The sequence below is a fragment of the Astatotilapia calliptera genome, chromosome 4 (genome assembly GCF_900246225.1).
Source record: "Astatotilapia calliptera chromosome 4, fAstCal1.2, whole genome shotgun sequence".
NCBI lineage: Eukaryota > Metazoa > Chordata > Actinopteri > Cichliformes > Cichlidae > Astatotilapia > Astatotilapia calliptera.
The window spans coordinates 6,734,069-6,757,911 of NC_039305.1; the positions used below are offsets into that span (position 1 = coordinate 6,734,069).

Below are 23,843 nucleotides of genomic sequence, written 5' to 3' on the forward strand. Positions count from 1 at the left end.
ACGTGTTTTCAGTCTTTCTAAGAAATCATCATTATCATTACTGGTGACCAGTGCCGAACACTGGCACCAGTGTTCGGCAGCCTCACCTCCGTCAGTGCGCCCCAGGGTGGCTGTGGCTACAATGTAGCTTGCCATCACCAGTATGTGAATGTGTGTGTGAATGGGTGGATGACTGAATGTGTAAAGCGCTTTGGGGTCCTTAGGGACTAGTAAGGCGCAATACAAATACAGGCCATTTACCATTTACCATTATTATTTTTTAAGACAGCCAGCTCTTAAGAGGTCATATACAGTAGAGCTGTGATCCACCTAATTATCTGCCGGGGCTTCCTCTGTTTTCTATCTGTGGAAGCCTTGTGGGCAGCAAACTTCATTTATCCAACTTAAGATGAAGGAAAAGTGAATGTAGAAGGGGCTATAAAAATAACTCAATGTAAGAGGGTAAACCTTTAGGCTGAGGGGGCCAAAATAACTGTTTGGAAGGTTGCCACTATGTAAATCTATATTTTCTGCTTAACATCCAATTTTCCTGAAGGTTTATTTCTGCATGAATGAAAACCTTGCTTTTCCTAACTTTATAAACTCTTTCCAAGCTTAACAAATAAATTTTTTTTTATCTATTATTAAGCTGGGGTTTTTTTTTTGTTTGTTTTGGCCAGTCTAAACTGTGGAAATCTTTTGGAGAACCTGTTGAAAAAATATGGGACTGTTTAAAAAAAGAGAGCAGTACCAAACATTTAAAACTACAATTTCCATCCTTGTCTTTGAACTAAATAAATTGAAATCAAAACCTGAATAAATATGACAAGACAAAGTAGTGATTGTTTGAGGAAGTAAGACTGTGACTTTTGGGCTAAATAACCAACCTGCTTTAAAACTGAGGTATTCCTCTGACATCATTCTCTCCCTTTGGTGCCTCGATTTTTGGCTGACTGACCAGCCCTGTAGCATTCAGAGGACTATGTAGAGGAAGTTCAGCAGACTCCAAGGCTGGCCAGCAGGCCTTTAGAGAAGAGAAGAATATCAGCTCTCTGGGAGAGGACCAGTGCAGGGTTTGGTGAACAGACTGTGAAGTTCTTCTGGAACGATTTGTGGAGTGCGTTAGTAAGCTTAGGTCCGCACCCAGCTGAGAGGCACCCAGAAGGACTCTCTCTCCAGCCTCTCCAAAATACCTCGCAGTTCTGCACAAGCACTGGCCGAGTCCTCCTTGATCAGGACACGGTCCACTAGGTGTCCATACTGCTGATCAATCTGAATGGCAGACTGACGCATCTCCTGAAGGTCTTCATCCTGTTGAAGAAAGGCAATTAAAGAATTTTCTTTTCTTTACAGTGGATGTTGTGGATTGATAGTGTCCTTTGAAAAAATACGCTAATATATATTGATGTTAGTGACCATTTTCTATCTTTTGTGTCACATCAGTTTTGCACTGGCTTAATGCTCCAGGAGTGATATTCTATAGTACATTTGTATAATGAGATTGCTGCGTATTTACAAAGCTTGTGAGTTGATAAGAATTGTGCAATACTTTTGATCTATTAAGCAAAAGAATGCATGACAGGCCCAACTACATTTAAAAAGAAACTTTTAACAGGACGTCTGTTACTGCTTAGAGAAACATGGCTCACTGTAATGCGGCCATGCTCGCCCCCTCCTGGGGAGGTGGCTGCACTGCGACGACGTCTGCTCTCAGGAACACGAGGCTTGACGAATATCACATAAGGCTTGAACTCCGATGTCCGTAGCCTCTTTAGAGCCTGGAGTAGTGGAAGGTTTACATCAAACAGAGAAAACAGAGGTCAGGAAGGAGCTGGGAAGAAGCAAAGTCAACAGCTTGGTGAGCAGGCCTGACATGACTGCCTGCCCCTGCCCACTCAGGTACTCAGTAAAGTGCTGCTGCCTGCAGACTAAGTAACTCATTGTGACATGTTATGACAGTGGATTCTTTGGATGAACATTAAACAGGATGTTCTCTGTAATGTGACCCTTACCTCAGGCTGCACATCTACTATACACATCTTATTCTTGGCCTGCACAGAGCGGATAGCCTCGATACTGGTGCCGTATTGGTTCTCCTTGTATTCACCGTGCTCTATGAACCTGTGCAGCAAGAATTAAACCTTTTCTTAAAGACACAATAAACCAAACTTGCACGACTCAACATGGATTCAACGGAAACATACTTGTTGTTCAAAACATCTGCATCAAACTGCTGTTTGGTGACAAAGTGGTACTCTACACCATCCTTCTCATGCGGCTTCTTGGGTCTGGTTGTATCTGTGGGAACACAGGAGTACTTTAGTGATATTTCTAGAGTTTTGGCGATTCATTTAGGCAAGTGTAAAATGTGGAGTGACTCACGCGGTACAGCTACTGCATAACGATGTGGGTTTTCAGCAATCACCCTCTGTTTGAGTTCATTAATTCTTGCTCCAAGAGAACCTTTCGGAAACAGATGGTGAATATACATGTGAACAAAAGGACAGCATGTTGTAACACAAGTTGTAGTCCACTAGATGTCGCAATCATCAAAGGAGTCCTTTTGTGCTTTTCAGTCTTACCAATCAGAACCACCAAGCGGGGCCTTTCATTTGGCCTCTGCTGATAGCGGGTCACCTCCTCATAGGTCAGGAACTCTGGTTCTCCAGGATCAGAACCCTCTCCTGATGATCCCTGCCTGTCTTTACGACTCAGGCGGAAACTCCTCCGCAAACCAGCTACAGTGAGGTCACAGATGGGAAGGAAGAAGAAACAGAAAACAAGAGGTCTTTGGTCAGATGTACGACAACATTTACTAGTGCACAGCAGTTTGATAAAGTTGTGGACAAACACCTTTTGGATAAATTAAAGACCAACCCACAGATCATGCATTAAAAACCTATGTATAGAGTGCACATGGATGAATATAGATCTATCCTATTGAAAGTGCAAATAGTTAAATATTTGATATATAATATTATATATATATATTATATATCAAATATATTTAATATATCAATTATAATATTTGATAGTGTGAGATATACTGTAAGTAGAAGCCAATTGGATGTCATGCTTAAACTAAAAATTGGATCACATGCAGCTGACAGTAAATATATTAGGTGAAAGTCTGTTATATTACATATTTTGATAATTTTCGCATTTAAAAACTGATTTTAGTGACCCAATGTAAATACCATTTTGCTTTTATGTATTAAGAAAAAGCATGCTGCTTTCAACAAGGCTACAGTGCTGAGGCAGGACAGACAGGACAACCTGGCCCTGGGAGACGCCACGTTAAAAGGAAAAGACTGGATCTCCCATGATCAGGACTGTCTGTATCCTCCCCTGTCAGTGATGTGTACCTGCAGGAATGAGCCGGGCACTGTACCTGAATAAAATTCCCAGGAAAACACCTGGCCACAGGAGGGCGCCACTGCTTTACACTTAGGAGAGACTATAACTGGCGTTAGAGCATCACACAACCCAGCCTCACACCTCCACACAGGGTGAACAAGCAACAAACGTGCCTGGTTGAGTGTGCAATGCGTCCAACGCAGCAGGGCCCTCGTGGGTGGGGAGAGGATGGGGGAAGGGGTTGATTCTGAGGGTAGGGGTAAGCAGTGCACCAACCAGAGCAGCAGGGACAGTTAGTTAGATGCAGGGCAGGAGGGAGGGGCAGGTTTAAGGGGATCCAAACACTGCAAGGTGAAGGCGGTGGGGGGAGGGATGAGAATGGGAAGGGTTTAACAGCTCCAAGCAGGTTAACGGGAAGCACAAATACTGTTTACTGAAGTATTTTGTGTTACAGTGAGAAAGGGCTGTGTTTAGATCGCTCCTTGTTGTCACACTTATTACAGCAGCTCACAGGATGGGGGAGCAGATGAGGGGTCAGGCTGGGTTAAAGAAGGGTGAGGGAGTGAGGGTCAGCGGAAGGCTAAAGAGCACAGGAAGAAAATTGGGGACTCCTTTTTTGCCCTCTTCCAAAGCGTAACGTTAGTAAAGATTGCTTATTGCAACATACCTTTGGCCTAGTTGTCCATTTAAATACAGTAAGCAACATTTTATAAACTACTTTGTCGTTAGCTATTAGATTATTTTATAGATTTGTATTATTGAACTATATGCTACACATTAGCCAGCTCAGTATGCTAGGAGTTCATTTATACTTATATCAAGTAAAAAAATCTTTCTCTAACAGTTTCAGTATTTAGTGAATAATAATAATTATAATAATGATAAAAGTAATAATAAAGGCAAGAACAAAACCAGCACATTTGTTGAATTTAAGTCCTACTGAGGTAAAGATATAGTAAAAAAATAAAAGTTACACAATTATTTTTTGCACTACTTTTTTTTCATGTTATGTCAGTGTTACATTTGCAAAAAACACTCACCGGCCACTTTGTTAGGTACTCTACTTCAACTGGTCGTTAAACCAAATATCTAATTGGTCAAAACATTTTGGCATGTTGACGTGCTCAAGACGACCTGCTGAAGTTCAAACCGAGCACCAGAACGGGGATTAAAGGTGGTCTGAGTATACCAGAAAGAGCTGATCTATTGGGATTTTCTCACACAAACATCTCCTGAGTTTACAGAGAGAAAATATCCAGTGAGCTGCAGTTGTCTGGGACAAAATGTCTCGTTGATGCAAGACGTTAAAGAAGAATTGTCAGACTGGTTTGTGCTAATAGAAAAGCAACATTAGCTCAAATAACCACTCGTTATAACCAAAGGTATGCAGAAGAGCATATCTGAATGCACAGCACTTTTAGCCTTGAAGTAGATGGACTGCAGCAGCAGAAGACCACACTGGGTGCCACTTCTGTTAGCTAAGACCAGGAAGGTGAAGCTGGAAGTGACATGGGCTTAGTAAAACTGGCATCTGACATTAGGATGCTAAGGTCAGAATTTGGCATAAACATGAAACCATGGAGCCATCCGGCCTTAAATAAGGAGGATGTTGGTAATGTAAGGGTGTAGGGGATCCCAAATCGAATTTAGTACCAAATGAGCATCATTTAAACACCATATCCTCCGTCTATCCGCACAGTGTACACATCTTCTGGCTGCTTCCAGCAGCAAAACATATCATGCCAAAAAGCTGAAATAATCTAAAACTGGATTCTTGACCTGGCCTCCACTGTTCCCAGTTCCAGAGGCATTAGAGCACTTTTTTAGATGTGATGGAATGAGAGACTCACATCATGGAGATGCAGCCAACAAATCTGGAACAACAATGATGTGATGCCATCATGTTAATATGAACCAATATTGCTGGTATGTTTGCAGCTCCTTGTTCATTTTTATTCCGCTGAAGAATTAAGGCCAAAGGGGTCCAACCCAGCAATAGCACTAACAAAGTGACCAGTGATTGTATGGATAAACGTCCAATTAACAATGTGCAAAAAAATCCCCCACCTGAATGTGGATTTTTCAAATTGTCCTTCCATGACATTGAAAGAGATGCTGTGGAAGCACAGTAGCTTGAAATCGAAAGTTGTGCTTTAAACAGCACCAAGTAGCGAGCTGTTTTCTCTTTTTTCCTTCAGGAAATTTCTAACAAAATAATAACTTGTTTTGCATAATGTAGAACTGTACAGTCTGCACCACAGGAGCTGACACAGTGATGCATCCCTAAACTCTCTCCTAACTAATTATTCAGTGGAGTCTTCAAAGAGGCAACTCTGTTACTAACACCTGCTGTGAGTGTGAGACGGTACTCCCTACACTTTCCTTTGCCCTTCCTCACTTTACACTGTAGCAGTTAAGTGTTTCACTCACATGCATATCTACCGTCTCTTCAGCTATCAGAAATGAATCACTGACCCTCATCTAATTTCTTGGACTGCTGTGAAAACCATCTTTTTTGAACCTTCAAAACCTTCACCCTTGCTCTTATCCCTCAACCCTGGCCCCCGAAGAGACAACCTTCCAAGCAGTTATTTTGGCCCCCAGCCCAAAGCACCCAGGGAACCAGCACACAGCCAGGCTGCAGCAGGCACAGAGCAGATAGGGAGAAGGAGGTGGAGAAAGATGTGCACACTCTCACCTATGTACTGTCCATTGAAATAGCCCTCACAGTCACAGTCCTCTGTAGGGAGGCAAGCAGGGAAAAGAGGGGGGTAAGCATAGGGTAAGAGACCTGGAAGAGTTGAGGAATAAGGGTTGTGGAAGAGTTTAAGAAAGGGGTGGGCGGGCCATGGTAGCTGTAGAGGGGAAGCAGGGCCCAACGGGCAACAGGCAGGCAGGCAGACAGCAGGAGGAGAGAGTGGAAGGGCAGCCAAGAGATGATGAAGATGTGCTGTTAGAGGCAACAGCCACTAAACAAAGGCTTGATAAAGAGATTTAAGTAGAAGGGAGAGAAGAGAGATGGCTCTACATCTGTATGTGAGTCAGCTATTAGACAGATCTCTGTGTACACACACGCAAACAAGCTCTGTGTCCCCAAAGATGTGCAGCTTGTGTACAAACTGCCTATACAAACCCATCTGTAATTCCTAAGCAAAATGTGTGCTTTCTACGCTTCTTTAATAGACTAAAGGGGAACAGGAAACGTTCATGTAAAGACAAATATGGAAAAACAAAAGACAGATAATAAGAGGTGAGGTTGATGCAAGAGAGGGGTGGAGGTATTGTTCTATTCAACAATCTCTGCTAGACGAAAGTCTCCAGGGATGCTGTTCTGCCTGCACCTTACCTGATACAAAAGAAACACACACACACACACACGTACACACTCAAACTAGCCACACAAAGAATCTCTATTCTGGTCTGGTAACTAATGGTAGGAGGGAAGGAATTAAGCTGGAAGCTGTAGAAATCCCAAATGCACACCCCAGTAGCACACATGCAAGCTTTACACACACACATACACACACACACACACGAATATGCACACAAACGGCAATATTACTCTGTAGTTTGTGTTTGGTTGTTTTGCTGTGTTTGTGGCTGCACATATACCAACCTTTATCACATCCTGGATCATCTGATGCAGCAGTGAAGGGCAGAGTAACATGTTAAGCACGGTTAAAGTAAAAATTATTTTGTGCTGATAATCTCTAGGAACGTTGGAAATTTGTTACAGAGGAAAGCTAGTCTAAATTTAGGAGATTGGCCTTAAACTGACGTCACTCTGAGACGAGGAGGGGGACCCGCATGTTAAAGCCCCTGCTGGGATTGGGTGGAATTAATAAAGAGAGCTGGGGGAGTGTGGATGGAGGCTGAGACAGAAGAGACCTCGCAGGTTTGCTGCTGTGCAGCATAGCAGGGCTAGTTGCCATATTGCTAAGCTCTTGTTGTCTCCACGCAGCTCCCGCCTAATCGGATCGCCTGCAGCTTATGTGCCACGAAGAGCCACCGCTCACATCATCCACTCACCTGGCTGTTTACATGAATCCACTATAGTATCAACTGGAAAAGTGAGAAGCGCAGCATATTAACAGGGCTTTGTTTCCCACCGGACGACTGTTGTTACAGAGTCTGAGTTAAGCTGAATTTGCAGCCTGCTTACTGGCCAGATGGACTGAACATGAAAGAGATTAATTCATATGTGTGATCCCTCCCAGTGTCTTTCTTCCCCTCCAACTCTAATCTTTTTTTCAAAACCTGTCTACACTGCAGCATTTAGGGAATGTACAGTTGATACTAATGGCTGTGAGAGTTCTAATTAATAACCAAAAAAAGGTTAGAAAAATGAAAGCCAGTGAAACAATATAATCACAGTAGAGAATGGAGAGCTGATAGTGAGAGATAGTGTCAGTCATAAATTGTTACTATAAAAAGATGCACTGAAATCCTAGGAAGCAGAAACTTACAGAGAGACTTTTTAGGGGATTTTGGATTCGGGAGTGTGCCCATTTTCATCCTGTAGGCCAGTCGCCTGGGAAAGTGTGCAGTGGAACAAAGAACCAGAGACGATAAAGGCAGAAAGAGAGTAAGCAAAAAGTAAGGGGGGACTGTCAGGACTAAAAGACGTGAATCTGAAAAGGCAGAGGAATATACAACACATGGATGGATGGCTTTATTATGAGGGCAGAGACAAATAAGACAGCAGTTTGCACATTTTTTGTGCTTACTTTGTGATTGGACTATCCAGCCTATCCAGCAAGAAATGGCAACAATCACTACAAAAAGACATCTGGGCCTATTCAGTAATCCATCCCTGATGAGCAGACCTGAGCTCATGCCACTTTTGTTCAGTGACAATCAATGTAATCCAGTTTTACCCTAATCGGTTTGTCCCAAACATGAAAAAAAAAAACAATTTTAGGTAGTTCTGAACCATATCTCTCTCAGTGTTTAAGCTATGGTTATTAATCCACCAGATGCTGCGGTGTTTGGCTGGAGATCAGCTGAGATCATTTTAACAGCAATTTTGACACTTAGAGTTTCAGCGCATGCCTATTCAAGTCAGAGTTTCAACTAAATTTATTCCACAATGATCTGATGCTCTATCTAATCACAGTTGACCCTTTAAAGTGGAACACATGAATGTGGATTTAAAAGATTATTGTCTGGGTAAAATAAATATCCGTTGGTGTATGGGTGAACCGTTCAGCTTCTGTGACATCAGGCTCATTTTAATTGTGAAGACAAGACCTTCTTCTAAGCGTTCTCACCTCTCCTGAAACTGTTTGGATGGGATGAGTCCAGCACGCAGGTTGCTGTCTCCCACACGCTTGGCCTGCCACCAAGTGGGGTCATCCTGCGTCACAACCTGAATGATGTCTCCTCGTTTAAAGGGAAGTCCCGCCTCCTGGCAGGGTGTGGCCTTGTCTTCCAAGGGGATGTAGTCAAACAAGGCTCTCATATACACCTGGAGTCAAATGCACAAGGTGGTGGAAACACCATATTTTAGGGTTTAGAGTTATCTGAGCAGAGTGTCCTGGATGTAAAACACAGGGCAAAGTGAGAAGGTGATTGTACCACAATTATATTTAAAAATTTAAATATAATATAAATATTATTTGCTGAAATTAAATGGGGTTACCACAGGGTTACCATCTTTCATGTTTTATTCAGTGTAAACAGACACTGTCGTTGCTTAAATGCCAAAAACCACATTTGAAATCTCCTTGGATTTGGACTTTCAGCAGTTCACACAAAGACTGAATATTATGTACACTGAACAAAAATATAAACGCAACACTTTTGTTTTTGCTCCCATTCCCCATGGGATGGACGTAGAGACCTAAAATTCATTCCAGATACACAATATAACCATCCCTCCCAAACAGTGGTCACAAATCAGTCCAAATGTGTGGTAGTGGGCACATCTGCTATATTGAGATAATCCATCCCACCTCACAGGTGTGCCACATCAGGATGCTGATCTGACATCATGAGTAGTGCACAGGTGTACCTCAGACTGCCCACAACAAAAGGCCACCCTGGAATGTGCAGTTCTTTGCGCTATTGGGGGTCTGGGGACCCAGAACCGGTCAATATCTGGTGTGACCACCATTTGCCTCATGCAGTGCAACACATCGTCGCATGGAGTCTATCAGATTGTCAATTGTGGCCTGTGGAATGTTGGTCCACTCCACTTCAATGGCTGTGCGAGGTTGTTGGATATTCGTGGGAACTGGTACACGCTGTCGTATACGCCGGTCAAGCACATCCCGAACATGCTCAATGGGTGACATGTCCGGTGAGTATGCTGGCCATGCAAGAACTGGGACATTCTCAGCTGCCATCTGCCCTGAACAATGTGAACCATGATTCATCCGTGAAGCGCACACCTCTCCAACGTGCCAGACGCCATCGAATGTGAGCATTTGCCCACACAAGTCTGTTACGGCGACGAGCTGGAGTCAGGTCAAGACCCCGATGAGGACGACGGGCATGCAGTTGAGCGTCCCTGAGACGGTTTCTGACAGTTTGTGCAGAAATTGTTTGGTTGTGCAAACCAATTGTTCCAGCAGCTGTCTGGGTGGCTGGTCTCAGACGATCTTGGAGGTGAACCTGCTGGATGTGGAGGTCCTGGGCTGGTGTGGTTACACGAGGTCTGCGGTTGTGAGGCCGGTTGGATGTGCTGCCATATTCTCTGAAACGCCTGTGGAGACGGCTTATGGTTGAGAAATGAACATTCAATGCACGGGCGACAGATCTGGTTGACATTCCTGCTGTCAGCATGCCAATTGCACGCTCCCTCATTGCTTGTGGCATCTGTGGCATTTTGCTGTGAGACAAAACTGCACATTCCAGGGTGGCCTTTTGTTGTGGGCAGTCTGAGGTACACCTGTTTTTTCTCTCCCTTGCGCACTCTGAATACTGAGTGCAGATCAGAGGAAACCCATCCATCCATCATACTTTATCTCACCTTGCTCTCCTTCAGCCGGTCCTCCTCTTTAATAGCGGGGATTATCTTTAGAGTGATGGAGCCCTGGGACTGGGACTGGATCACAAATAAACAAGAGCATGGGAAGATTATGACTGCATCCTTACATTAAAGACAAACACTGAAATATAATACGCTTAACTGTCAACTTGCAGTGAACTTTATTTTTAATGGATAAAAGACATTTGTTTTTTTAGTGGAGTTATTCCAACATTCACATGTCCTTCTGTCCATCTTACCAACAACTGACTGATCTCATCAGGCCTCTTGTGGATCACAGAGACCCCGTTCACCTCCCTCAGCTCATCTCCTACATGCACCAAACCTGTGAAGAGCGTACATGCTGGATGAGCTGGCAGAAACATCAATGATGTTCAAAGAGACTTCAGTGTGCTTCCCGGGTCTGTGGGGTTTAGCATTTGTATCTTAAGATCAGCGCTGTTGTTAGATCCTCAGATACGAGCAGCTTCTGTCCTCGGCTGCGATCTGTTTATCTGCAGCCACAACAATGCGACCAAAGAGCACGAGAGAAGGGGGGTCGATATATTTCTCCCTCAGGATAGAAGCACAGAGCCCACGATATTATACTGATGAGCATTTTTTCATCACTTGACAGCAAGAAAAAAAGATTACTCACTGCTTACTTTCATTCTGTAGTTTATATTTTCCTGGTGTAACCACTGCACGTTGTACACGATGACTTACTAATGAAGAGGTTTTTGCTTTTCCAACAACTGTGCTGAATGTTTTGTCCTGATGCAATCTTTCTACCAGAGGGTTCATTAGAACATCAAGTTTTCTTGGCTTATTTTAATGAAATTATTTATCTCCTTCTCGCTGGTTGCAAGAAGAAAACTGAAGCCACACCACTGTAAAAATCAGGAGGCTCTTGAGGCATCATGCTGGGTCAAGGCTACGCTACATTACTGCAACAGCAGTTTGGTTTCATGCTGGGCCTGTTTTTCTTCATGACAGTTTCCCCTTTTCTGACTATTAAAAACAACAGAAACGCAGCAAAGAGTACACTTTTACTCAATTGTTGGTTTTATAAAGACAGATACTGACATCATTTATAAAAGTAATTCTTCTTCTTGTGAATTGATTGTTGATTAAATTTATAACGTGATAGATCTTTATTTGAAAATAAAAATAGAGAACCTTTAAAAAATGCTCTTAGTTTCTCCCCTGATAATCATATAACATCCTCTTGCTCATAGGCTGGTACCACAGATATTGTTATAGTAGTTATAAGATATACAAGCTTTTAGAAAATGAACAGCATTTTACCACTTCGATCAGCTGCACCTCCCCTCATTATCCGAGCCACTATCACTGCTCCAGTGGCTTCGTCACGCCTGATGGTGGCTCCCTAGAGTACAAAGAAGTAACAACTCCATTAGCAGAAGAGGCCAAAGGTCTCCGTCCCATAATCCTTTCCTGTTTCATCTGCTTCTCTTGAAGGCTCTCTAGTTTCATTCCCACTCTCGACTTTACGTCACAACTCACCAGAGGTTCTTTGTTCTTTACCAGCCTGACAATCTTTACAGATTCCTCTTCCAGATCGTCCTCAAAGTCGTCCGGCAGCGGTGGCAGAACAGGGTCAAAGTTCTTCTGAGCTACAGTGTCATGCACTGACAGAACAGCCTGATGGGACAGAAAACATACATGCTGAGATTACAGTGCTGACGTTCAGCTGTCGGGAAGCACACAAAGCAGTCTGACATCTGCCCGAGCTTGTGAACTGCATCAGAAATGAATTTTCAGTTTGATATGAGTGCAAGTGAAACAACCCAGCACAACAGGAGGTGAATGAAATCAGAGTTTGTGTGTCACTGCCACAAAATCTCCACTAATTGAAAATGTGTTTACCTTAAGATGAGGGGAAAGTAGCAAATTCAGCAGCTCCTTCTCCTCTGTGCTCATCGAACCACTCTGTAGCTCCTCTGCCACCTGCCAATCCCAATACACATGAACTCTGGATGTGTATACTAGTAACACACACAGTTTATTGTAGAACAACAGAAGACAGATTCAGAGATGCAGAGTGGGAAAGATAAGTGGAAAGCACCTAGGGTCAGCAGTTTGCTCTTCTGATAACTGGTGAGAGCAACAGGGCAGCAGGATATGGAGTTTCATTAGAGGAGCACTGGGATGATTCAGCACTTTGAGAACATTAAAATTCACTTTTCATACCCACATTGCTTCTCTGTCGGAGCTAACTCATGGTGACTGAATGCTGTGCCCAAGTGGAAAAGTAATTTACAGTATGTGTGTGTGCGTGCGTGCGTGTGTTTGTGTGAGGAACTTACATCCTCTGCCAGAGAGGAAGCACTGTGGAGGACAGGTGTTGGGCTCTGTCTCTCATACTGTCTCAGCTTCTCGTGAATCTAGGAAAAAACACAATCAGTGTATAGAAGGAAGAATTTTAATAAAGTGCTGCATAGTTAGGCCAAAAGGTGAAGTACAGTAATATGATATTCCATAACATGTATCAGCTTCATGCCATTCTTTTCCAACAGCCACAAAACATAAGCATAAATCCGCTGGCCTCAAATCAACTAGATATAAAAAACAACAACAAATGAACACAGCCACCATGATTGGTTCAAGTTCTGAACCAACTTGTCCAAGGTATCCATGCCCTAAAGCAGGGGTGGGGGAACTCCAGGCCTCAAGGGCCAAAGTCCTACAGGTTTTAGACATGTCCTTGATCCAACAGCTGATTTAAATAGCTAAATTACATGTCTTGAAGTTCTCCAGAGGCCTGGTAATGAATTAGTCATTTTTATTCAGGTGTGATGACCCAGGGTCAGATCTAAAACCTGCAGGACACTGGCCCTTGAGGCCTGGAGTTCCACCAACCCTGCCCTAAAGTGTACCTTGCTTTAGCCTTTATGGAGATCATAGATCAAGTGAGTTGGATCCTTTTACCAAGTACTTTTATACAACCAAAACAGTCACCCTCTGTATGTCAGTAGAAAGAATGGCTAAAAGCCAGTTTGATGCACTGCATTATGGGAAACTATGTCCATCTTTTATCTACAGTCTATGGTCAGTGTACATAATCCTGACTATTCTACCCATCGCTGTAATATGTTACAAGTAGAATGACCTACCACATCGAAAGTAAGCCAAATAAAAAAATAACTGGTATATGCTTTTGATTCAGACTGAATGCTCATATAATTGAGATCAAATGTCTTCAGATGCTTATTTTATGTCAGGAGCATACTTCCATGAAGAGCAGACCTCCGATGAAAGCTGTGTGATCTGGTTTTATTTCCAAATTCTGCACTTTTATTATCGTGCACATCAAAATGATCAAATTTTAGGATTTGTTTTGAGTTTTGTTTTGTTTTTATAAAATTATGCCATCTGTAGACCTATAGACAGACTATAAAGACATTGGGAGCATTTTGGCATGATGCTACTGTAGTTGCACCGTTTCACAAAGAAACTAGATACCAATTTCCTGTTCCATGAAGTCAGGTAGTAATCCAAAAAAAAGAAAATAAACCTTTACTGCATAAACAAATAATAGATGTTTCAATTTAGAAATTAGTTATCCAAATAATTATATTACAAGTTATCATTTGTAAAGCTTGAACCATCCTCACAAGAATCATAATTCCTCACCTTCATCAGGTATCCCAAACTCCTCTCACTGAAGACATCTTTGAGGAACACCATGTCCTCTTTGTGGTTGGCATCTGGCCGCAGCTGAGAGGTCAGCAGGGCCAACGTTTCATGTAGCCCTGCACAGGACATGAATTAGAAAATCCATCATGTATATTAGCATGAACAGATGGGGCACAGCTAGCCTTGAGCAGTATGGACAGTATGTGTTGAGCATCTGCGCTCGCTTTTCTTACCCGCTCCTGCTGTGAGAACCGGCATGGCTTCTTTCATGGGTCAGTGAGGTGAGGAGGGGAAACCTGGGAGGGGAGAAAATATAAGTAGTATTTCCTCACACTTCCACTTGGACTCTGGCGGTTGCTTTCCGAGAAGTTTAATTGAGTGATTAAAAAAAAAGAATTTCTTTCTTCCTAAAAAAATTAATGCAAGGGTGTGTTTGTGTGTGAGCATGTAGGATTGACGTACCTAGAAACCCATGTTTGGTAATTATAGCTGTACTTCATCCTCTTTTCTACTTTAAGCAATAAATCGGGGTTGCAATTTCCATTTTGCAGTGTAGTTACCTCATCTGTGAATGTGTAGGTGTGGATCTGCACGTCTGCTCGCATTATAGGGCAGTACTACTAAGATAAACAGTCACTGCTGGTACTATTAATCACACCGACTCTCGTTAGGCTGTCTGAGCTTGTGTTGGTATGTGTGAAACGAGCAGAGTGGGATACTCTGGCACAAACCTGTGTGAAACAAGCAGTGTGTCAAACCTCTAAGGAAGAAGCTGCTGATACGAGGACTCGAAGGGATGCCTATCACATATTTACAGTACACTATGCTGTTGTAAATCTGTCCTCCTTGCTGCATAAAAAAGAGCCACCCTTCCTTGCTTGAAGGAATAATTTCAGTGATATAAAAACCAAAAGCCATCTATTGTCACAAGTCTTTTAATATAATTCAGAACAACTGAGGCTTATTTTAATTAAAAACAAAACAAGCAGTGCTTATCCCAGTTTGTCTTGAGGAATTTACCATCATAAATGAGACAGATGAGCGCAACAACTTTAGTTGGGATTCTCAGGGCTAAATGAAAAGTTAAAGTAACAAACGAAGGCAGCACTCTTCAGTATTCAGACCTGTGAGTGACTCAAAGATCTATTTAGTGTAAGCCCAGCACAGACTGCTGCATTATTGCAGTCCCAGCCAATCAATAACTTTGTCACTTGATTCAATATTCTCCATATTTCCTCACTTGGAAACCTGGATCAATATGAACAAAACAAAACAAAAAAACCCCCACAGAGTCACTCATGTCACACTGTAATCTGATGACAGAACAACAGAAAACTGCAGCAAAGCCAAAACCGCAGTCTGTGGCTAAAACATTAACAAAGAGTATTAGTATTTTCAGTTGTTTCTCATAGTTATGTTGGACATTTATGAACTCTGGGACTTCTTTTAGTCATGTCAGGAAATGGCAAATTAGAAGATAGAGTTTAATTTTCATATTTCCTTTGTTTTTTTTCTCACTGTTTGCATAAATAACACTTTACACAGTAGGCCTATATCTCACAGTATGAGGCCCTAATATCAATCCATATATCAATCTGTCTGTCTACCTATCAAAGATGATCATACTTTAAAAGTAGTAACACCTAAGCAATGTGTTTTTCTAAACATACACAACCCACAAATCCAGTCAGTGAAAATAAATCCAAGAAGTAACGTTGGCTTCTGTACTGTTAGCACAGCATGTTAGCTGTTTTTTTTTTTTACTGTATAATCTCAGTCACATTGAAGAAACAGGTGTGAAGCAGTGGATTTCCAGAGGCAGGTTTAACAGTAGCCAGTGGGGTGAAAGCAGTAAGCTAAAATTAGCAGGTGGATTTTCAAAATCCAGGCTGAGGATCCATCCAGTCCAGTTTGGGTCAACTGACATAAGGTGGAGGCTGGGCGGTGGAGTGACTGGGCCTCAGCAGTAGTCACTAGAGGACAGGTGATGAATAGCAAGTCTAAGATTAGAAATACAAGGGGATAAGGAGCTTAGAGCAGAGGTGAGATATAATGTTTTTTAGAGAGCTGGATCTTGTTCAGTGTTCAGAGACAGATTAGTCTTCCTGGTTAAATGTATATATCTTTGTTTTTGATGCAGTAATAATGGAAATATAATTATTTATTCTTCACTAGATCGATCCAGTTTTGAATCTTGGCTGAAGTACTTGTGGCAATAAAAGTTCTAGTGCCATCGACTGAGCCTGGTGAGTGTTCTAAATGTATTTTTAGATTTACATTATTTTTTATTTAATGTTTATATTGATAGAAAGAGTACTAGAATTCTTTCAGTGGAAAGTTAACAAGCTTGTCATATAGGGCTAGTGATTAAACTGGCTTGAATTTGTGTCATGTACTCAAAAGCTGAGTTACTCCAAAGCTTTCCTTTAGGTTCCCTGAACTTAAAATTATTGTGTTAGCTTTACTACTTCATTTTGTATCGTCACTCAAAATAATAAAGTTATTCTAAGTACTACCGTAACTTAAATATCTAAAGTAAACTGTACTTTAGTTTTTCTAATACAACAAGCTTGCGTGTTTATTTATTTATTGCAATACTCATACCTAATTCGATTTTACAGTGTAATATCTTAGCAATACAATTAAACCCTTCAAACTGTGGCAAAACTGCAACAAAAAGACTTAAAATTGTCTTTAGCACTATTAGAAAATGTAAATGCTAATGCTATAGGATATATGCTAATATAAAACCAGGTAGTCACACCAACAGTGACCATAGTGAGGATGTTAGCACGTTGCGATGAGCATTCAATTCAAAGCGGTGGATTACTACAGTGGCCAACCCGTGGTCATTAGGTGAGTCTGCAGTGACATAGAACAGCATTCATTCCTGTGTGCTAACAGAGCAGCAGTGTATTCTTAGGGTCTGTAACCTAAATATATCATCACTGATATGCAGCACGCAAGTGAAGACTTCTTGAATTAGGACAGAGCAACATCAACAAGCTGCAGCTGGCTCAGTTTCTCTTCATCTGCGCTGTTCTTACAGTTAAATAAATCACACCTGAACACGGATCTTCTGTTTCCGTCTGTATTTTGACATGTGCACCTGGGCCATGCATCTAGAAATTGGAATTATGTTGTTATGTACAGAGAGATCTTGAATCTCTGCAAGTGTGATCATCTTTGCCTCTTTTGCTTCTTCTTTCTGTCTCACTCCTCCTAAAGCATTTTTTAAATCTATTCAAGGCCTTTGATGGTTCACAATCAGAATTTGATTAACTTCAGCAGAGACAGCAGCGAGCTCATGAATAATGAACAGAGATGATATTACAGGAGGTGGGGGAGGCAGAGAGGGAGGGGGCTGCACTGTTTTCTGTACTGTCAACACAAGAGACAACCTTTTGTTATTAACTATGTCAGCTAGATTTTACTTCTTAACTCACAGGAAGAAAACAAAATGCCAGTTCTGTGTTTCTAGGAATGATAGACTGGCTTTAGTGGTCACTGTTTTCACTGATACATTTTTACATCAAAGAATGCTTTAAAGGTTTCCTCTCATCTCCTCACAACTATCTTCTACTTGATGAAAATTTAATATCCTCCTTTGTAATGAGCAAGCAGTTCATTTATATTAAATATATGGTTAGACTGTGCTTAAGTATTGATGCTTGTAGAGAATTACAGGGTCAGTCCTGCACATTTGATTAGATGTCTTTATCATTTTTAGCTTTTATCACTGTCTCCTTTTGATTTTTTTGTTTCTTTTGTGTGTGATTTGGACCACTTCAGAAGTCAGAACAGCAATAATGGCCATGACACCATGTAGCAAACATCTCATGGAGGCAGCCAAGCTACTTTAGTGAAAAGTTCCCGCAAGTGGGATCAATAATTAAGTTCCTACTCTGCAGCCTGACTCAGGCAAAACTGAACGCGCAGACATACTGGAGATTTTACTTCACTTTTACTTCCAGTATCTGATAATAAAACTAAAAAAAACTAAAAAATACAGATCCAAAAATCCACAAATCTCCTTTAAACTGACTGCATTTTTTTTCTTTTGATGATTTGGGGTTTCTGCTTTGGGAAATATCTAATTCTGCAGCTGCTAAATACTCAGCGTTCACCTGCAAGCTCATCTATTAGTGCTGATGGTGGAACACAGTGGGTTTTAGAGGGGCTTGTTTTTTGTTTAAATTGACTTGGAAAAGGTTGTGAACAACTTCACAGTGACCTTAAAAACACTGTAAAACAAAACATGTAACTAAACTGATATGTGATGACTATTGTTGGGTTCATTAGCATACAAAGATTGATACTTGATCTGAGGCCTGTACCACAAACCAGGATTTTGTTTTCCAGAAAATTTCAGGGCTCTTACCAGGTTACACTGCCATGATAACTTATATTATAATTACTATTATTATTGCTAGAGATTAGCTATCACCAAGTATGACATCACCCCTTACTTCAGAAAATAGTGTCAGATCTTTCAGACCTTTGTGCATGGATAGTTACTGGATTATTATTAATTATTAGCTATTATATCAATTGAACATTAACTAAGCCTATATTTGAATTGTGTTATTTATTAATTGTTAGTTCTTACTCGCTCTCAGTTAAACACGACCTGGGCTCCAGCTGGAAGGAAAACAAAACAAAACTGTCTTATGCAAATTTAAGAATGAATTTAATGGCGTACTTGAGTTTTCCTTGTCATAATAATTGGAATGTTGATAAGTTTGTTTACTCACAAAATTAGGATTTTTGCCAGCTTTTCTTCCTGCCATCAAACAGGCCGAATTTTTATTAACATAATAGTTCTTTTTCTGTTTTACTGACCAAAACTTTTAAAGCATAACCATGCGTTTATACAGTTCTTTTAACACTTAGCTACTATATAGTGTTTTTGCGCTCACATGTAGATTTATCTGAAGCAGCTGTGTTACTTTCATACCTAAGATCAGAAAGCCCTGGGTTGGCAAAGTAAGTTGATGACCAGCTTAGTGTGACTGCGTATCTTGATCTACCGTGTAGCGGTAAGTGATTCCAAATAATGGAAAGATATCCCGGGTATGTAGAACTTGCTATGTGTGCAGGATCCTGGAGCTTGACGTTTGTTTCCAAATATTTGACTCAGTTTAGAACTTGCTGTTTCAGCAGCTTACAGCATGTTACATGAATGTTTGCCTTTTATTGGTAATTAGAAGGATCTGTTCAGATCATTTGTTATCCCCAACACGCACAATGTCAAAATCCAAAAACAAAAGCGACTTGGCACGAAAGAAAATGTGTTCATGAATTTAAGATTAATTTGCTAAAAACTGCATCCAAGTGATATGTTTCTGAATAATTAAACTGACGATTGAAACTGCAGCTTTCAAACAATCAAAAGCTCGTGCTTTATTGCATCTCCCTTTGCTGCTCTTGTTACAATCACTGCATATGTATTCCTGCTAAAACATTTACACTAAGATATCAAAATATACATTATTACTATGTGCACTAATGTCAGCAATTATATGGTAAATAGAAGGTTCCTAGTTTTCTTCATTAACTTCTTCATTAAGTCAGGCCTTCCTGTGCATGCATATTACCTAATTGTTGAATTTAAATTTACTGTAGGTGTGGATATGATTACTTGTGGCTGTCTGTGTCACCTCATTAGACCTGTGTGGTAGACTGGTGACCTGGTCAGGGGTACCCAGTCTCTTGGTGGCAGTCTCCACACAACCCCCAGCTGCCTAACTGGTTTAGAAAATGGATTGTTGCTAAAATTATGCTAATCAAAGTCTGTTTTTTAAATACTAGCTCTGCTGAAGTGGCAACCTCCAGAGATGAAAAATTGTGTACACAAGCCAAAACCACAAATAGCTGTTCAGTTCCTTCAGGGGTTGCATTTTTAAAATATCCCACTTTAAAAACTGAAAAGAATTAAACATGTTTGCTCTCCAGTAAAAACACAGGTTTGGTTTCAGTAGTTAATCTACCCCATCATAGCGACCGTCTGCTGATTGATTATCAATAACGCTCCATTTACATTGTATTAATGTTTAAGGATATGCACTAAAAGGCACACAGACACAGATGGAGATCCTTTCTTTATGTTCTGTATTGAGCTGTCTTTAAAGCAGTTTAGTTTTTTTTTTAGGTTTTGTTTGCCAAAAATATGTTGACAGTCAAAATACCAAACTCAAAGCTAGAGGATTACACATGGGTGGCTATGTCTATCATTTATATGCAATAGTTTTATAGAACCTGGTTTTAAAGAACCAGTGTGTTAAAGTTAATCATCATTTGCTGTCTTACAGTATTAGTAGCTTAGGATTAATCCAGAAAGCTAAAAGCTAGTACACATACTACATATACTATGCTACGCATTAGTTTATAACACCTGTTTGCTTTTAACTCTTTGCTACCTCAAAGGTCAGTGTTGTCAAGACGTTTACAGCCGAACAGTGCATCAAATTCACAAAGTTTAAAGTTCCACTTATCAAATTCAAGGTCACGGGGGTTAAAAAGCATTTTTAAAAATGCTTTGATTAAAAAAGAAAGCATTTTTAATCAAAGCAAATCCAAAGATACTGTTTATGCTGCACATTCAGCATTCTGGTCAAAGTTTGTATCATTCACAACACAACTCAAACCCAGCCCATTAAGCGAGCACTCCTAGGAGACCGGAAGATGCTGAGTGAACAAACCTGCTACATGTGTAAACTTGGTGGAGATTTTAAACAACATTGTGAACATTTAATGTGGATTTAAGGGCAAAACCTCAGACTGCAGTGATGTCTTGTGCATTGAAATGATGTATTTTAGTCTGAAATTTCTTCTCATTTTGATATCTTGAGGCCTGGTATGAAATGCGCCAGAAGATCCACCGTCAACATGCATATTTATATCAGCCTCTTCTGTCACACCCTGAATTCTGAAATCCTGCACAGTTGAGTTCATGTTGTTGTAGCTCAAAACATCAGCAGGACTACAATCACCAAATCGCCCAACGTCACTGATCCAGAAATAGACTCAGACATTACGTTTTTTGCACTTTGTTCCAGCAAAAATGACGTTTGATGTCTCTTGAAATCTAGTTAAGAGCTTAACTGCAGATCACATAAACACGATGGAGTGGTGAAGCCACAGCTCAAAAGTCAGCTGACCAGATAACAGCTTTCGTCATATAGTATTCTTCTGGACTTTGCTAAAATGCAAACATTCCTATTACTGCTTTAATAACATAATCCTGCCTTAAATAAAACATTTAAAAATCAAAAATATTCTAAACAGCAATTTCAGTGATTTCTATCCAAAGTGATACTCACATTAACAGAAAACAAACAGGTTACACCCCGCGTGAGCACACAACCAACATACTCAGACATCCTCTATCTTCCTCCCACCACATCCTGCTCTCACTTTTCCTCTCTTCTGTCCTGATTCATCTTTTATCTTTGTTAGAACCACACAGCTGGTCCACAAGCCTTTTATTCCTCTGCATTCAGTCACGAGCCCCGGGGGTGGCATGATATCAGGCGGTTCACCATGAGAGTCACTGGCCCTCAAAGTACTCAGCGCACTGCCAAGAGTTTTATCAGGTCGCTTCGAGTCTCTGTGACGCCTCATCCAGCAAAATCTTAGCCCTAAGAGAGCTACAGAGCAGCCACTGCTCTCCTGCAACAAACAGAGGGAGAGCTTTCCTCTTTCCTTTAAAGGATCCAGGGTTTTGTAAGATTTTTCAATATAAAATGTAAGAAAATTGTTTCAAATCAGTCTTACTTTAAATATATTCAATTTAAAATAATAAATCTAATTTTACATGGAAACAAGACGACTTCTCACTGCTCCAAGGACGCAAACAATTAATTTAATTCTTTTAATTATTTAATTATTATTTAATTTATTGCTATTACCTCCTAAATTTACAGTTTCCAAAAACATGATTTCTTTTAGACATTTAAATAATGGCTTTTTCAGGAAAAAAAAGTGCATTTTCATGACATGTATGATAAAAGATTTCCAGCAGAAGTTGGAAGGTATGGATGTAAAATTTATATCCTGCTTGTTCTCAAAGGTTCCAGGTTCTTTGTAGGTAATTCATAACTAGGTGTTTTATAGGTACACACGAGTCTGTTCACATATGAAATAAGCTGCTCATTATGCAACTGACAGAATTATATTTCCATTAAAGGCCAACAAACAGGGCTAAAACTCTCTTTGGTAATTATTTTCAATAACAAAGAACTGATTTGCCATCATAAATATTATATATTTCATACAGTATTATCTGGAATCATTCAGACTGTTGATTCCTGTCACAGTATATTTCCATTCAGTCATCGTGGTGCTGCTTGTTATTGTTTTTGTGCACAGAGACTATGCCCTTGCTCTCTGTGTATATCCGAAGCTGTTACAACACAAAATAGGCCAGCTGCAGTGCTTACTGTGAAGCCTGTGTGTAGGAATCATTAGAAACCCCCTCTTGAACATAGCAGTGCTTAATGAAAATGCATTGTCTACTTTGCTGTAATATGCCTCGGTATAGATACTAAAGCAACAAATGCTTGGTCGAGCTGTTCTAAGTGTGCTGCCTTTCAGAGACTGTTTCAGTTTGCCAGATGGCAAGGGTCAGCCCTGCTTCAGGAGCATTCGGTCTCTGTCTGTCCAGTGTGCTTTTACAGTATATTATTTCTGTATCATGTCACTAAAAAATGGATGTGAGGAACTTGTAAAGAGGAATCATGCCGGGGGTTAAAGGCTCGATCTGTATACAGCTGCAGCTGTGTGTGCTCCACTACAGTATTCCACACATAAAGACACAGGCAGTCACACACAGACACACACACTGGAGAATCCGTGCTGGTCTCTACACACACATAGAGCTGAGAGCAACATCTCGGTGAGCACATGATTGAGCGGCTTGGCTTGTCGCTGAATGAACACCGCTCACATACGGCTAATCCACTGAACTGACAGTAATGGGAGGCAATACTAAGCATCTTTGGCCAACATCCAAAATGTTTTTCACACACACACACACACACACACACACACACACACACACACACACACACACACACACACACACACACACACACACACACACACACACACACACACACACACACTTCCCAGGCTCACACCATCACTTCTGCGCAACCACAAAAACCTCCCATCATCTAATCTCATCTCACAGGAGCAAGCAGAGGGTGTGGCCAGACAGAAACTTATATCATCTCCAACATGGAGGGAAACTACTGATGTTGACAGCTGACACACTCCTGCTCCTGCACACTGTCACACAAAAGGCTCCCCCCTCCTAAATCCCCCTACACCCACTTCCTGAATTCTACACAGCAAAACGGAGGCAGATGTCTGCTATCTCTTCCTGTTTCCACTTCTCTTCCACCTGATCTCTCTATTCTTACTTCCTCATGTCTGTAGAGCATAATGCTGCCCATCCCTCCCTCCCCCACACCCCTCCTCTTCCTCTCTCCTCCATCTCTCTGCATCACCCTGCAGTGCTACAGCGCTCTGCTCTCCCGACATACAGCGTGCCGTCAGCTGGCAGACAGAGGAAGAAAAGGAGAGCTCGCACAGGGTAGCAGAGCATCCTTTCTTCCAGCTGATACCCTACGTTCACTCTGAAAAACAGAAAGGTGTTAAACAGATCAATGTGGACAGAAGCTGCCTTCTTACCTTCGCTTCTCTCCGTATCTCCTCCTCTCTCTCCGTTTGTGTCTCCTGACTGCAGCCACACTGTTTGTCTCGCTCTGAATCCTCTCCCTCCTCCTTCTTTCTTCCTGCTCTTCTGGCTGCTGGTCTCACAAACCTGCTACCACTGAGTGAGCGCCTCTCCCTCTCTGCCTCGTGCCCTCTC

The 23,843-nt window shown here is 41.3% G+C and overlaps 1 protein-coding gene across 3 annotated transcripts; it reads right to left on the reverse strand.

The window, feature by feature from the left end:
* Positions 1–213: 213 nt before the first annotated feature.
* On the reverse strand, positions 214–23,843 carry mpp3a (MAGUK p55 scaffold protein 3a). Of its 3 annotated transcripts, XM_026164249.1 has the most exons (20): positions 23,663–23,843; positions 14,200–14,262; positions 13,964–14,082; positions 12,637–12,714; positions 12,197–12,277; positions 11,834–11,971; positions 11,615–11,696; positions 10,567–10,652; positions 10,310–10,384; positions 8,607–8,803; positions 7,803–7,867; positions 6,953–6,973; positions 6,035–6,076; positions 3,371–3,436; positions 2,562–2,717; positions 2,362–2,442; positions 2,184–2,277; positions 1,992–2,100; positions 1,629–1,757; positions 214–1,290 (listed from the first exon to the last, which is right to left on the reverse strand). In XM_026164249.1, exons 2-20 carry the CDS (start codon positions 14,234–14,236, stop codon positions 1,111–1,113), a joined length of 1,836 nt encoding a protein of 611 aa, XP_026020034.1. In that variant the 5' UTR covers positions 14,237–14,262; positions 23,663–23,843; the 3' UTR covers positions 214–1,110. The 3 variants fall into 3 exon arrangements, with proteins under 3 accessions (XP_026020034.1, XP_026020035.1, XP_026020036.1); XM_026164250.1 differs by lacking the exon at positions 3,371–3,436 and having other exon boundaries at positions 23,663–23,842; XM_026164251.1 differs by lacking the exons at positions 3,371–3,436; positions 6,035–6,076 and having other exon boundaries at positions 23,663–23,842.

Bases quoted from the DNA above. Each gene is read 5' to 3' on its own strand.
- mpp3a (XM_026164249.1), bottom strand. From the start codon at position 14,236: ATGAAAGAAGCCATGCCGGTTCTCACAGCAGGAGCGG. The intron at 10,653-11,614 runs GTAAAATGCTGT...CGCTCTTCACAG, and splicing joins AGGTGCAGCTGATCGAAGTG to GTTTGGTGCATGTAGGAGAT. The intron at 6,974-7,802 runs GTAAGTTTCTGC...CTGCTGCATCAG, and splicing joins ATCCCCTAAAAAGTCTCTCT to ATGATCCAGGATGTGATAAA.